The sequence below is a fragment of the Pleuronectes platessa genome, chromosome 7, assembly GCF_947347685.1.
Source record: "Pleuronectes platessa chromosome 7, fPlePla1.1, whole genome shotgun sequence".
Lineage (NCBI taxonomy): Eukaryota > Metazoa > Chordata > Actinopteri > Pleuronectiformes > Pleuronectidae > Pleuronectes > Pleuronectes platessa.
The window spans coordinates 28,174,281-28,188,948 of NC_070632.1; the positions used below are offsets into that span (position 1 = coordinate 28,174,281).

General features: G+C 41.9%; 1 protein-coding gene across 3 annotated transcripts in view; it reads left to right on the plus strand.

Moving 5' to 3' along the window:
* The window catches only part of ripor1 (RHO family interacting cell polarization regulator 1), a 95,697-nt gene that overhangs the window by 61,155 nt on the left and 19,874 nt on the right, over positions 1-14,668 (plus strand). For all 3 annotated transcript variants that reach the window (XM_053427636.1, XM_053427635.1, XM_053427634.1), the window contains 7 exons: positions 7,914-7,967; positions 9,951-10,100; positions 10,313-10,376; positions 11,081-11,124; positions 11,419-11,544; positions 11,909-12,057; positions 12,152-12,284. In XM_053427636.1, coding sequence (XP_053283611.1) covers positions 7,914-7,967; positions 9,951-10,100; positions 10,313-10,376; positions 11,081-11,124; positions 11,419-11,544; positions 11,909-12,057; positions 12,152-12,284 — 720 coding nt within the window. The remainder of the gene's footprint in view (positions 1-7,913; positions 7,968-9,950; positions 10,101-10,312; positions 10,377-11,080; positions 11,125-11,418; positions 11,545-11,908; positions 12,058-12,151; positions 12,285-14,668) is intronic.

Here is a 14,668-nt window from a genome sequence, read left to right on the forward strand (position 1 = left end):
TATAGGGCAACCCCGGCACTACGATGGCCGACATTTATACAAATCTATCGGGACATGTGTCGTTTCATAACAAACAAAAAAATATCTTGGATAGGTATGCTTGACCAAACAGGGAGGCCGCCATTTTGGATTAAGTGGCCATTTTTTTTCCATATTCCACATTTTTACTTGATGCACTTGTCCCAGGGCTTTCATCAGATTAACTTCAAATTAAGATCAGTGCCATCACAACAAGATGGAGATAAAAAGTGATTAAGAGATTGACCTTTCGTCACACCGTGTGACTGTGGCGTGGCGTCTTGAGTTTGATTAAACGCCATCAAAACACGAGGTTCTGTATCTCGGACATACATTGTCCAATCGAGTCCAAACTAGACATGTAAGACAAGGGTGCCATCCTGATGACATCTACACAGAAATTATGACTTGAAATTACAGCGCCCCCTGGTGGCTACAGGAAGTGACATGTTTTATACTTTGATGAACTGCTCCTGGCTGATTTACAATATACAGCTAAAAATGAGCTCAGTCAAGTCATTGAATCAAGGTCAGAATTGTGACATTTCCTCAAACCATTTAAACGTTGAGGTGCGGCGAAGGATCATCCTTCGCCAAAGGACACGATGTTTTCATAAGTCCACTGTGCATTGTCCTATCACTACCAAACTTCTGTCACATGATAAGAGTACAAGCCTGAACAGCTCTATGTGTCAATATTTCCTCAGTGTCATAGCGCCACCTACTGATTCGCCAGGAAACAGGAAGTACTTTGTTAATCCACTCTGCATTATCCAACCGGCTCCAAACTACTGACCAATGATCACAATACTGATCTGAACAGCTCCACATATAAATATTAGATCAGGGTCATAGCGCCACCTACTGATCAGTGTGAAAATTAAGTTGTGTTAACATTGTCCAATTGACACAAAATTGCTCACGCTACATCAGAGCGCCTACATGAACAGATATATATGTCTGTGCGTAATAATAGTGATGGCGCCACCTACTGGCAAACCTACTGCCGCAGAGCGCAAAACGCATTTAATTATTATTATTTCCCTTTCGGGGGCTTTTTCAGGGTCTAAACATGCTCAAAAAGTTGTGAAACTTTGCAGGAAATTCAAGGTCTGCGGACAATTTAGTATTCTGGAGTAATTTGAATTGGGCGTGGCAAAATGGCTCAACAGCGCCCCCTGGAACCAGCCCCTAGGTTTCCACATAAGCGATTTTCACCAAAATCTAGACACTGGTGTAACGTGACTAATCATAGAAAAAAGTCTATTGGAGCATTATGAAAAATGCAACAGGAAGCCCGCCATTTTGGATTTAGTGGCCATTTTGGCCAAATTCCACATTTTTACTTTAATGTACTTGTCGTAGAGCTTTCATCAGATCAACTTAAAAATTAGACGGGTGTCATCACAACAAGATTGAGAAAAAAAATGATCAACGGAATTTTTTTCCGGCACTTCGTGTGACCGTGGCGTGTCGTCAAAGTTTGGTTCCACGCCATCAAAACACGAGCATCTGTATCTCGAACATACATGGTCCAATCAAGTCCAAACTAGACATGTAAGAGAAGAGTCCCGGCCTGATGACATCTACACAGAAATAATGACTTAAAATCACAGCGCCCCCTGGTGGCACCAGGAAATGTCTTGTTTTTTGCTTGTCTTACACTTGGATGTATTCCTCCTCATCCACTGACCTCAACCATGTCAAACTGTATCAAATGGGTCTCAAGACATTGATAATGAAGGCATAAGATAACTGTGACTTTTCGTCAAACGCCATATTAATGGCGTTGCATCAAAGTTCATCACCTCGCCGTGAAGCACGAAATTGCTTTAACTTCAGTGTTCATGGTTCTATCTCACTCAAACTACATGTGTGCAACAACATCCCCCCCCTGAAGATTTTCATATGGTTTTAAGGAATGGGCGTGGCAAAATAACTGACTAGCGCCCCCTAACGGGCAGCCCCGGCACTACAATTGGCCGACATGTACAAAAATCGATTTGGGCATGTGTCTTTTCATAACAAACAAATAAGTCTCTTGGATAGATATGCTAGACTAAACAGGAAGCCCGCCATTTTGGATTTAGTGGCCATTTTAGCCATATTCCACATTTTTACTTTGGTTTACTTGTCGTAGAGCTTTCATCAGATCAACTTCAAATTCAGATGAGTGTCATCAGAACAAGATTGAGATAAAAACTGATGAAGGGATTTTTTTCCCTTCACACCGTGTGACCGTGGCGTGGCGTTAAAGTTTGGTTACACGCCATCAAAACACGAGCATCTGTATCTCGAACATACATGGTCCAATCAAGTCCAAACTTGACATGCAAGACAAGCGTTCCGGCTTGATGACATCTACACAGAAATTATGACTTGAAATCACAGCGCCCCCTGGTGGCAACATGAAGTGACATGTTTTATACTTTGATGAACTGCTCCTGGCTGCTTTAAGATATACAGCTCAAATGAGCTCAGTCAAGTCATTGAATCAAGGTCAGAATTGTGACATTTCCTCAAACCATGTAAACATTGAGGTGTGGCGAAGGATCATCCTTCGCCAAAGGACACGATGTTTTCATAAGTCCACTGTGCATTGTCTTATCACTACCAAACTTCTGTCACATGATAAGAGTACAAGCCTGAACAGCTCTATGTGTCAATATTTCCTCAGTGTCATAGCGCCACCTACTGATTCGCCAGGAAACAGGAAGTACTTTGTTAATCCACTCTGCATTATCCAACCGGCTCCAAACTACTGACCTATGATCACAATACTGATCTGAACAGCTCCACATATAAATATTAGTTCAGGGTCATAGCGCCACCTACTGATCAGTGTGAAAATTAAGTTGTGTTAACATTGTCCAATTGACACAAAATTGCTCACGCTACATCAGAGCACCTACAAGAAGAGATCTATATGTCTGTGCGTAATAATAGTGATGGCGCCACCTACTGGCAAACCTACTGCCGCAGAGCGCAAAACGCATGCAACGTGGAGAAGTGCATGCTCGATCGATGATGTGCGCTTGGTCATCGATCGCTCTCTCCACCGACCGCAACAGGCTTCAATGTGCGGGTGCTCGGGCCCGCAAGTGCTACAACGTAGCCCTAGTTATTATTATTTCCCTTTGGGGGGCTTTTTCAGGGTCTAGACATGCTCAAAAAGTTATGAAACTTTGCAGGAAATTCAAGGTCTGCGGATATTTTAGTATTCTGGAGTAATTGGAATTGGGCGTGGCAAAATGGCTCTACAGCGCCCCCTGGAACCAGCCCCTAGGTTTCCACATAACGGATTTTCATCAAAATCTGGATATAGGTGTATCGTGACCAGTCATGAAAAAAAGTCTCATGGAGCATTATGAAAAACGCAACAGGAAGTCCGCCATTTTGCTTTTAGTGGCCATTTTGGCAATATCCCACATTTTTACTTTTACGTACTTGTCCCAGGGCTTTCATCAGATCAACTTCAAATTCAGATGAGTGTCATCACAACAAGATGGAGATAAAAAATGATTGAGGGATTTTTTTTTTATCACACCGTGTGACCGTGGCATGGCGTTAAAAATTGGTTACACGCCATCAAAACACGGGCATCTGTATCTCGGACATACATGTTCCAATCAAGTCCAAACTAGACATGTAAAACAATAGTCCCCGCCTGATGACATCTATGCATAAATGATGACTTAAAACCGCAGCGCCCCCTGGTGGCAACAGGAAATGTCTTGTTTTTTGCTTGTCTTACACTTGGATGAATTTCTCCTCATCCACTGACCTCAACCATGTCAAACTGTATCAAATGGGTCCCAAGACATTGACAATGAAGACATAAGATTACCGTGACTTTTCGTCAAACGCCATATGAATGGCGTGGCATTAAAGTTCATCAACTCGCCGTGAAACACGAAATTGCTGTAACTTCAGTGTTCATGATTCTATCTCTCTCAAACTACATGTGTGTAACAACAGCCCCCCCCTGAAGATATTCATATGGTTTTAAGAAATGGGCGTGGCAAAAAAACTGACCAGCGCCCCCTATAGGGCAACCCCGGCACTACGATGGCCGACATTTATACAAATCTATCGGGACATGTGTCGTTTCATAACAAACAAAAAAATATCTTGGATAGGTATGCTTGACCAAACAGGGAGGCCGCCATTTTGGATTAAGTGGCCATTTTTTTTCCATATTCCACATTTTTACTTGATGCACTTGTCCCAGGGCTTTCATCAGATTAACTTCGAATTAAGATCAGTGCCATCACAACAAGATGGAGATAAAAAGTGATTAAGAGATTGACCTTTCGTCACACCGTGTGACCGTGGCGTGGCGTCTTGAGTTTGATTAAACGCCATCAAAACACGAGGTTCTGTATCTCGGACATACATTGTCCAATCGAGTCCAAACTAGACATGTAAGACAAGGGTGCCATCCTGATGACATCTACACAGAAATTATGACTTGAAATTACAGCGCCCCCTGGTGGCTAGAGGAAGTGACATGTTTTATACTTTGATGAACTGCTCCTGGCTGACTTACAATATACAGCTCAAATCAGATCAGTCAAGTCATTAGATCATGGTCAGAATTGTGACGTTTCCTCAAACCGTGTAAACATTGATGTGCGGCGAAGGATTTTCCTTCGCCAAAGGACACGATGTTATCATAAGTCCACTGTGCATTGTCCTATCACTACCAAACTTCTGTCACATGATAAGAGTACAAGCCTGAACAGCTCTATGTGTCAATATTTCCTCATTGTCATAGCGCCACCTACTGATTCGCCAGGAAACAGGAAGTACTTTGTTAATCCACTCTGCATTATCCAACCGGCTCCAAACTACTGACCTATGATCACAATACTGATCTGAACAGCTCCACATATAAATATTAGTTCAGGGTCAGAGCGCCACCTACTGATCAGTGTGAAAATTAAGTTGTGTTAACATTGTCCGATTGACACAAAATTGCTCACGCTACATCAGAGCGCCTACATGAACAGATATATATGTCTGTGCGTAATAATAGTGATGGCGCCACCTACTGGCAAACCTACTGCCGCAGAGCGCAAAACGCATTTAACGTGGAGAAGTGCATGCTCGATCGATGATGTGCGCTTGGTCATCGATCGCTCTCTCCACCGACCGCAACAGGCTTCAACGTGCGGGTGCTCGGGCCCGCAAGTGCTACAACGTAGCCCTAGTATATGTTTTATTTTTAATGTCATAAACATTGTAGAAAAGCCATCATGCCTAGAAACTACACAAGGAAGACAACCTGGGGCCAAACACCCCTCGCAGAGATGGAGAGTGCAGGCGCTGAGGTCATGCAAGGAAAGATGTCCTTAAGAAAAGCTGGAAGGGATAGAAATATTGACAAGACAACCCTCAAAAGATTCATAAAGAAAAAGAAGAAAGTAAAATCAGTAGCCTGGGGTGCAGTAGCTGAGGCAAAGTGAATATTCACAGATGAGATGGAGGAGGAGCTTGCCAAACACTAGCTGACCAGTTCCATGGCCTTGCTCCAGTTAAGTTGCTCCGTAGCCGGGGTAAAGTGGGACACAAGACCACTTTTTTTAAAACAATCATATTTTCACTGCCCTTTGTCCTGAAGACATTTTGATCATTTCCATTGCTAGAAAACATCCTGAATTAATGGGAAATGTGTAAATTGTATTGATATATCATTTTAGCTCTCCTAGAGGGGAGCAAATGTAAAAAATGTCCCACATTACCCCGCTCTCCCCCTACCTCTTTAAAGTATGCATTCAGAATTTTGTTTTCTTTTATTTGCTATGGATATCACCTCAGCATGTCACCGTGTTTACCAGCAGTCTTGATAGATTAATAATATTTTCCCACAGCATTACATTTATGAATACAACAGTCATGTCATAGGCACCACTCTGCTCCCCTTACTTTCTCTTCTCTAACACTACTTCTGTCCATTCACTTTTACTGTTAAACTATCCTCAGCTCTTCCTGCACAGAAGATTCACATTGAAAGCCCCCCGCAGCTTTGGCGGACTTTTAATTTGAAGCAAATGTAGGAAGTCTTCGTAGTTAAACAGCAATCCAAAAAATAAATTAGATTCAAGTAACAGTGTGTTGTATTGTGTATGCATTTACACATTTTAAGCCACTTCAGTTTTTTAAATGAATTTGTTCTTGCAGCCTGAGCAATAAAATTGACTTTGGTTGATACAATGTGAACATACAGTGGCTATAAAAAGTCTACACACCCCTGTTAAAATGCAAAGTTTTTGTGATGTAAACAAATGAGACAAAGATAAATCCTGTTTGAACTTTTTCCACCTTTAATGTGACCTTTAACATGAACAATTTAATTGAAAAACAAATAGAAATCTTTTAGGGGAAAAAAAAAAAAAATGAAAACTTACAATAACCTGGTTGCAGAAGTGTACACACCCTTAACCTAATACTTTGTTGAAGCACCTTTTGATTTTATTACAGCACTCAGTCTTTTGGGGTAGGAATATATTAGCATGGCACATCTTGACTTTTCAATATTTGCCCACTTTTCTTTGCAAAAGGGCTCCAAATCTTTCATATTACGAGGGCATCTCTGCAGATCACCCCACAGATGTTCAATTGGAATCAGGTCTGGGGTCTGGCTGGGCGATTCCAAAACATTAATCTTCTTCTGGTGAAGCCATGTTTTTGTTGATTTGGATGTGTGCTTTGGGTCGTTGTCTTGCTGATAGGTGACATTCCTCTCCATCCTCATCTTTCGAACGGGAGGCTGAAGGTTTTGTGCCAAAACTGACTTGTATTTTTTAACTGTTCATAATTTCCTCAGCCTTGACTGAGGCCCCAGTTCCAGCTGAAGTAAAACAGCCCCAAAGCATGATGCTGCCACCACCATGCATCACTGTGGGTATGGTGTTCTTTGGGTGATGTGCAGTGTTGTTTTTGCGCCAAACATACCTTTTGGAATTATGGCCAAAAAGTTCAACCTTGGTTTCATCAGACCATAGCACATTTTCCCACATGCTTTTTGGAGACTTCATGTATGATTTTAAAAAGTTTAGCCGGGCTTGGATGTTTTCTTGGTAAGAAAAAGCTCCCGTCTTGCCACCCTAACCCATAGACCAAACACATGAAGAATACGGAAGATTGTTGTCACTTGTGGTACACAGCCAGTCCTTGCCAGAAATTTCTGCAGCTCCTTTAATGTTGCTGTCGGCCTCTTGGAAGCCTCCCTGACCAGTTTTCTTGTTGTCTTTTCATAAATTGTGGAGGGATGTCCAGTTCTTTGTAATGTCACCGTTGTGCCATATTATCTCCACTTGATGATGGCTGTCTTCACTGTGTATCATGGTATATCTAACGGCTTGGAAATTATTTTGTGCCCTTCTCCTCACTGATACCTTTTAACAATGAGATCCCTCTGATGATTTGGAAGCTCTCTGCGGATCATGGCTCTTGCTGTAAGATGCAACTAAGAGAATGTCAGGAAAATCCTACTAGAACAGCTGAACTTTATTTGGGATTAATCAGAGTCACTGTAAATGATGGCAGGTGTGTAGTGACTACTATTTAACATGAGTTTGAATGTGATTGGTTAATTTGAATACAGCCATATCCCCAGTTATAAGAGGGTGTGCACACTTATGCAACCACATTATTTTAGTTTTTTATTTTTAGTTTCCCCCCTAAAAGATTTCAGTTTTTTTTTTCAATCGAATTGTTCACGTTAAAGGTCACATTAAAGGTGGAAAAAGTTCAGACAGGATTTATCTTTGTCTCATTTGTTTACATCAGAAAAACCTTGCATTTTAACAGGGGTGTGTAGATTTTTTATATCCACTGTAGTTCAGTCGGTTTTGATTTGTGGGATGTGACTCTGTGCTTCACTCTCACAGCAAGTGAAGGTGACTGAGAGGTACATAAGACGACTGGAGTTTCACCTCAGTAAGGTAAGACCACTTTGATCCCTGGCCCCATTACCCATTCAAGTCAGTCTGACTGACTGACTGACTGACTGACTGAGAGAGAAACCTGGGTTGTTGGTAGTGGTACATGTACCACTACCAACACAATGTTATGGGTGGGTGAGCCGCCTGTGGCAAGATGGCCACCATTTGCGGACGTTCGACTCCGTTGGTCGGCAATGCGGACGAGACATCTAACCTCTATATATATACAGTGCTGTGAAAAAGTATTTGCCCCCTTCCTGATTTTTTTGTTTTTTACTTATTTGTCACACTTAAATGATTCAGATCATCAAACAAATTCTAATATAAGACAAAGATAATCCAAGTAAATGAAAAATGCATTTTTTAAATGATGATTTAATTATTAAGGGAAAAACGCTATCCAAACCTACTTGGCCCTATGTGAAAAAGTAATTGCCCCCTAAACCTAATAACTGGTTGTGCCAACCTTGGCGGCAAAACAACTGCAATCAAACATTTGCGATAGCTGGCAATGAGTCTTCAACATCACTGTGGAGGAATATTGGCCCACTCTTCTTTGCAGAATTGTTTTAATTCAGCCACATTAGATGGTTTTCGAGCATGAATGGCTTGTTTGAGGTCATGCCACAGCATCTCAAACGGATTTAAGTCCGGACTTTGACTAGGCCGGTCCAAAACCTTCATTTTGCTTTTTTTGAGCCATTCAGAAGTGGACTTGCTGGTATGCTTCGGATCATTGTCCTGCTGCATAACCCAAGTGCGCTTGAGCTTGAGGTCACAAACTGATGACCGGACATTCTCCTTCAGGATTTTCTGGTAGAGAGCAGAATTCATGGTTCCATCAATTATGGCAAGTCGTCCAGGTCCTGAAGCTAAAAACCAGCCCCAGAACATCACACTACCACTACCATGTTTGACTGTTGGTATGATGTTGTTTTTCTGAAATGCTGTGTTAGTTTTACGCCAGATGTAACAGGACCTACACCTTCCAAAAAGCTCAACTTTAGTTTCGTCAGTCCACAGAATATTTGCCGAAAATTCTTGGGGATCATCAAGATGTTTTTGGCAAATTTGAGACGAGCCTTAGTGTTCTTTTTGGTCAGCAGTGGCTTTCGCCTTGGAAGTCTCCCATGGATGCCATTTTTTCCCAGTGTCTTTCTTATCGTTGAATCATGAACACTGACCTTAACTGAGGCAAGTGAGGCCTGCAGCTCCTTAGATTTTGTGCTCTGGTCTTTTATGACCTCCTGGATGAGTCGTCGATGTGCTCTTGGAGTTATTTTGGTAGGCCGGCCACTCCTGGTAAGGTTCACCACTGTTCCAAGTCTTCTCCATATGTGGATAATGGCTCTCACCGTGGTTCGCTGAAGCCCCAAAGCCTCAGAGATGGCTTCATAACCCTTTCCAGACTGATATATGTCAATTACTTTGTTTCTCATCTGTTTTTGAATTTCCTTAGATTGAGGCATGATGTGTTGCTTTTTGAGATCTTTTAGCCTACTTCACTTTGTAAGACAGGTTCTATTAAAGGGATTTCATGATTTAACAGGTCTGGCAGTAATCAGGCTTGGGTGTGGCTAGTGAAATTGCATTCAGTTTTCCAAAGAATGTGGTTAATCACAGTTCATTCATGATTTATCAAGGAGGGGCAATTACTTTTTCACATAGGGCTAGATAGGTTTGGATAGCTTTTTTCCCTTAATAAATGAAACTTTCTTTTAAAAACTGCATTTTGTATTAACTTGGGTTATCTTTGTCTAATATTACAATTTGTTTGATGATCTGTAACAATTAAGTGTGACAAATATGCCAAAAAATAAGAAACCAGGAAGGGGGCATATACTTTTTCACAGCACTGTATATCTATGTTCACCCTGACCAGACTCCGTTGTGTACAGTTTTGTACTGATTTCGTGTGGCCTCTCTTTCTTCTGCAAATGAAGGAAAGATGAAGTGGGTAACCTGTTGGCCCTCTTGTTACAGATCGAGGAGTTATATGAAGCCTACTGCCTGCAGAGGAGACTCCGGGACGGAGCCAACAAGATGGTCAAGGCGTACAATGCCTCTCTAGGCAGTAAGGAGGCAAGGGAGAGCTTAACAGAAGCCAACAAAGGCTACAAAGAGTACACTGAGGTAAGACAAAGGGATGGATCGTGTGAACATAGTATTCAAATAGTTGAGAGAATTTTTTTAAATATATAGTAATCCTTGTGGGAGATAGGGTATTTAAGAGTAATGGGAGATAACAATTGCACAGTTAATGGGGATGATATATAAAATATATACTCTGTAGTTGAGGCATGTTATTTACAATAAATTTAATTTTGTCCTAATCCTGTCTTTAGAACATGTGTGTGTTAGAGAGTGAGTTGGAGAATCAGCTGGGGGAGTTCCACATTAAGATGAAAGGTAAGAATGTAACATTTAGGGCAAGCTCACCCACGTGTCTTTACTCTTTCCTCTTTCCTTTCATCCTCCATTTTTGTATGACTCCGTGCCGGTGACAGCCAGTGGCTGCTGGCATTACGTTTTGGTTTGTGCGTCAGCTCTGCCACCTTGGGAACGCCTTGATAGAATTTTTTTAACTTGGCCACTCCTTAACACTTTTAATTCATTGTATTTATGCAGCAAGATACTATATTTAGGCTTTCACGCACCATGATGTTAGAAATTGGATTCAATTGATTTTATGTTTTTTTTTTTTATTTACCAGTAATCAATATTGACCTATGTGAATTCTTTCTAGGTGTAGTGGAGAAGGAAAAATGATTCAGTTCAGTTATAATATTTCATATCCCCCTCGATATGTTCATCATGGACTTTACTGAATTTGGTGCAAATCTCATGCATAGTAACATTATAAGTACTTTATTAGTTGTCCCTTAAAATTAGATATGCACATTTACATCCTCCAGTATTTTCCTATATTTGGCACAGATTTGCCTTATCAATACCAGTACCCCAGTATACCTGTCTAGTAATGCTTGGATTTTATTATCTAATATCACAGTAAATAATTGTTTTGAGTTTGTTTTTTTATATCACAAAATAATAATATTTTTGATTCTATGAGAAACTTGTACATACAGTATCTGTCTCTGTTTGTCTTTCAGGTCTGGCTGGATTTGCCAGATTATGTGCTGGTGACCAGTACGAAGTGAGTGTCTCACTCTCGTTCTCTCTCTAGCTCTCTCTCTCTCTCTCGCTCTCTTTATGTTTTATTGTTTAGGTGCCCTCAGTCTGTGTTTCACATGTAATGTTCTTGCACAGTGATGGAAGGTCGAAAGGTTGAACGGTTCCTTTATGACGATGTAATCTATTTAAAACTTTAGTTATGCCTTTGTTCACTATCTGAATTTGATGAAATGATTGATCTCAATGTCTCCATTTTGTATAACTGAATCATCAGCATTTGTGCGTGCGTGCGTGTGTGTGTGTGTCTGTGTCTCAGATCTTTATGAGGTACGGTCGGCAGCGGTGGAAGCTCCGAGGCAAAATAGAGATCAATTCCAAGCAGGTGTGGGACAGTGAAGAGATGGTGCTTCTGCCGCTCGTCAATGACTTCCTCTCTGTAAAGGTCAGTCCCTCTCCATGACTTCAACCTATCTTTTAAAGGTTTTATTTTCCTTTAGACTTAGTTCTGATAGGTCAATGAAAGTGTTTTGATCTGGAATACACGTTATGAATGGAATTGCCCATGCGTTCTTCATGTTGTCCTTGTGTTCCTTGTGATAGTAATATGTTTGTGGCACGATTCTGTTGTCGCTAGCTGGCGCTCTATTTTTGCATTCTGTCTACTCAACTGAGATTAAATGATTAAATGGGTTAATGAAACATTTTCAGTGGGGATGATGATGTTACTGTGTCCACTGTAATAAAAAACTATACACTGGCCGAAGACAATAGTAGCCTGATCAAACTATATTTCTGTGGTCTCCTAGGTGACAGAGCTGAAGAGCCTAGCCAATCACGTGGTTGTGGGAAGTGTTTCCTGTGAGACTAAGGATCTGTTTGCTGCACTGTCACAGACAGTTGCTGTAGATATCAATGACCTTGGAACTGTTAAGCTAAGCCTTGAAGTCACCTGGAAGTAAGTTTTTCCAACTGAGCTGTTAGAGTATTGAACAGTGCACATTTATTGTATCTACAGTGTGTATTAATTGTTCGCACCCCCCTTCTGTCAGTCCTTTTGATAAAGATGATCAGGGGTCGATGGCGAGCTCTGTCAACAAGGCCCCGACCGTCAGTAAGAGATTCTCAACAATCTTCAACCAGAGTCCCCCTGACACGCCGTCCTTACGTGAACAAGCCTTTTATGTGAGTTCTCCCATATTCCTATTTCTTGTTCCCTGTAACGAGAGAGGTGCAGACAACTGATAAATTATCAGGCTATGCCAAGTAACCTGAGTTATGGATTTCAGGTGACTGTAGTAAAAAGACATTGAAGAAGAAAGCATTTCTATTCCATATCAAAGAATGTATAACCACACTTCTGGAACTGGCTATACACTTATGAACAACAGGACAATTTAGTCACTGTAGGGTGAGTTGAGGCAATAATCTCTGGTCCCTAACCAGCTCTATTGCACTTAATTCCACCTGCTGCTACCTGACATCCAGTCTCTGCCTCGGAGTCTGACCAGGCAGCAGCATTGGCCACTGTTGGACATCTTCAGAGACACACTTAGCCAGAGCTGTTCCTGTAGTGACAAGTCACCAACAAGACAGCCCACTGCAGTAAGTCTTCGTGGGGTAGAACCCAGCAGATAGTAGAAATGTAGATCCCATTGGCTTATTGACTAGTGGCAGTAATGACAGTGTAGTACATTCGAAATATAGAACAGTATTCTCCATTTGTTTGAGTCTCATGGAGCCATGAGGTATGTACAGTATTCAATGTTTCCAAACAGCTAAGCAGCTGATTTCCGTGACTGTCAGCCCAGCTCCAGTTTGAGAGCAGGAAAAGGAACTCTGCTGCTGTAGTGTTTGATCAAACTGAAGGTCTGCACACACATGACTTCTCTCTGGCCAATAGAGCAATTGGAGCCCCTCAGACAGACTGACGCCGGTTTCACACCGGACGCAGAAGCGACGCCGAAGCGACGCCTAAGAGCAGCGCCAAGCCAGAAAAGCCACACGCCTCCCATCTCCCCCATGTGAAACCTCTGTTTGGTTCAAACCAGACGCTGAAGCGCCGCGCCACGCCAAGGGTGCCTAGTGCCGTGAAGTGATCGTTTTCGGCGTTGTCTATTTTTTCCACTTGACACGAGCGTATCGCGACAGGAAACACACTGAAAAATTATTTTAATCGATATTGATGACATATTTTATATGATATAAATGATCAAATATGCATCCCATACTTTGTATTCCCCTTCTGTTGTCCTTGAGTTTTAATTTTACCAATCACATTATTAAATGTCCCCCTCTGCCCATCTACTACAGCCACACAAGCAGTATAGATAAAAATACAGAGACACCCTCCACACCCGACATTGAACGGACGCTGTTGAAGTTAATGTTGGAGCAACAAGTAAGTATATGCTTGAAAAAAATTACTGAATGCCGTTTTTACTGCAGGCTGATAACAGCAAAAGTATATGATATTATTAGCGCGGCGCTGCGCTTCAGCGTCCGGTGTGAACAGCCAAACGCCGGCGCACTAGGGATAAGCGCAGCGCGGCGCTTCGGCGGCGCTTCCAGGTCCGGTGATCCTGGTGTAACGTCAAACGCGCCGAAGCGCCGCGCATTACTATTAATATCACATACTTTTTCTGTTGTCAGCCTACAGTAAAAACGGCATTTAATAATTTTTGTCAAGCATATACTTACTTGTTGCTCCAACATTAACTGCAACAGCGTCCCAACATGTGTCTTTTTTTGGTGTTGTCTTTAAACAACATGTGCTGAGGATCATACAACTCACTCTACTTCTCCACTTCAATTATTAATTTAATGTCATCCATCTTCAAGAACTTCTCCGCTGTTTGCTCCGTTCAATGTCGGGTGTCGAGGGTAAATTACGTATTCTCCACTCAAGCCTATGTGGAGAATATGTAGCCCCCCCTCTCTCTTTTTATCTTTATGACTGCTTGTGTGGCTGTAGTGGATGGGCAGAGGGGGACATTTAATAATGTGGTTGGTAAAAGTGGTCAAATTAAAACTCCAAGACAACAGAAGGTGAATACAAAGTATGGGATGCATATTTGATCATTTATATCATATAAAATATCGTTTAAAATCATTTTTCAGTGTGTTTCCTGTCGCGATACGCTCGCTTCAAGCGGAAAAAATAGACTCGACGCCGAAACGATCGCTTCACGGCGCTAGGCAGCCTTGGCGCGGCGCGGCGCTTCAGCGTCCGGTGTGACCGGCACAAAGGTTTAACATGGGAGTGGATGGGAGCCAGAGGCTTGGCGCTGAGCTTACGCCACGCTTCGGCGTCGCTTGTGCGTCCGGTGTGAACCCGGCGTAAGACTGCGTTTATCAATAAGTCATTACTGGCATCATGCTGTTCTCAGTTTCTTTTTAAACTCCAAGTAGTGGTTAAGATAAACTGGAGTAACTACTGGTTTGTTTCTGGTGATGCTGCCATGTTCTCAGATCTCAACAGTTACTCTGGTGAGTATAATGTTATTAACCTTGAGAGGCTGCTAGATTTTTTTTACCGAAAAATTATTAATTGTGGTCGAACCACAGTG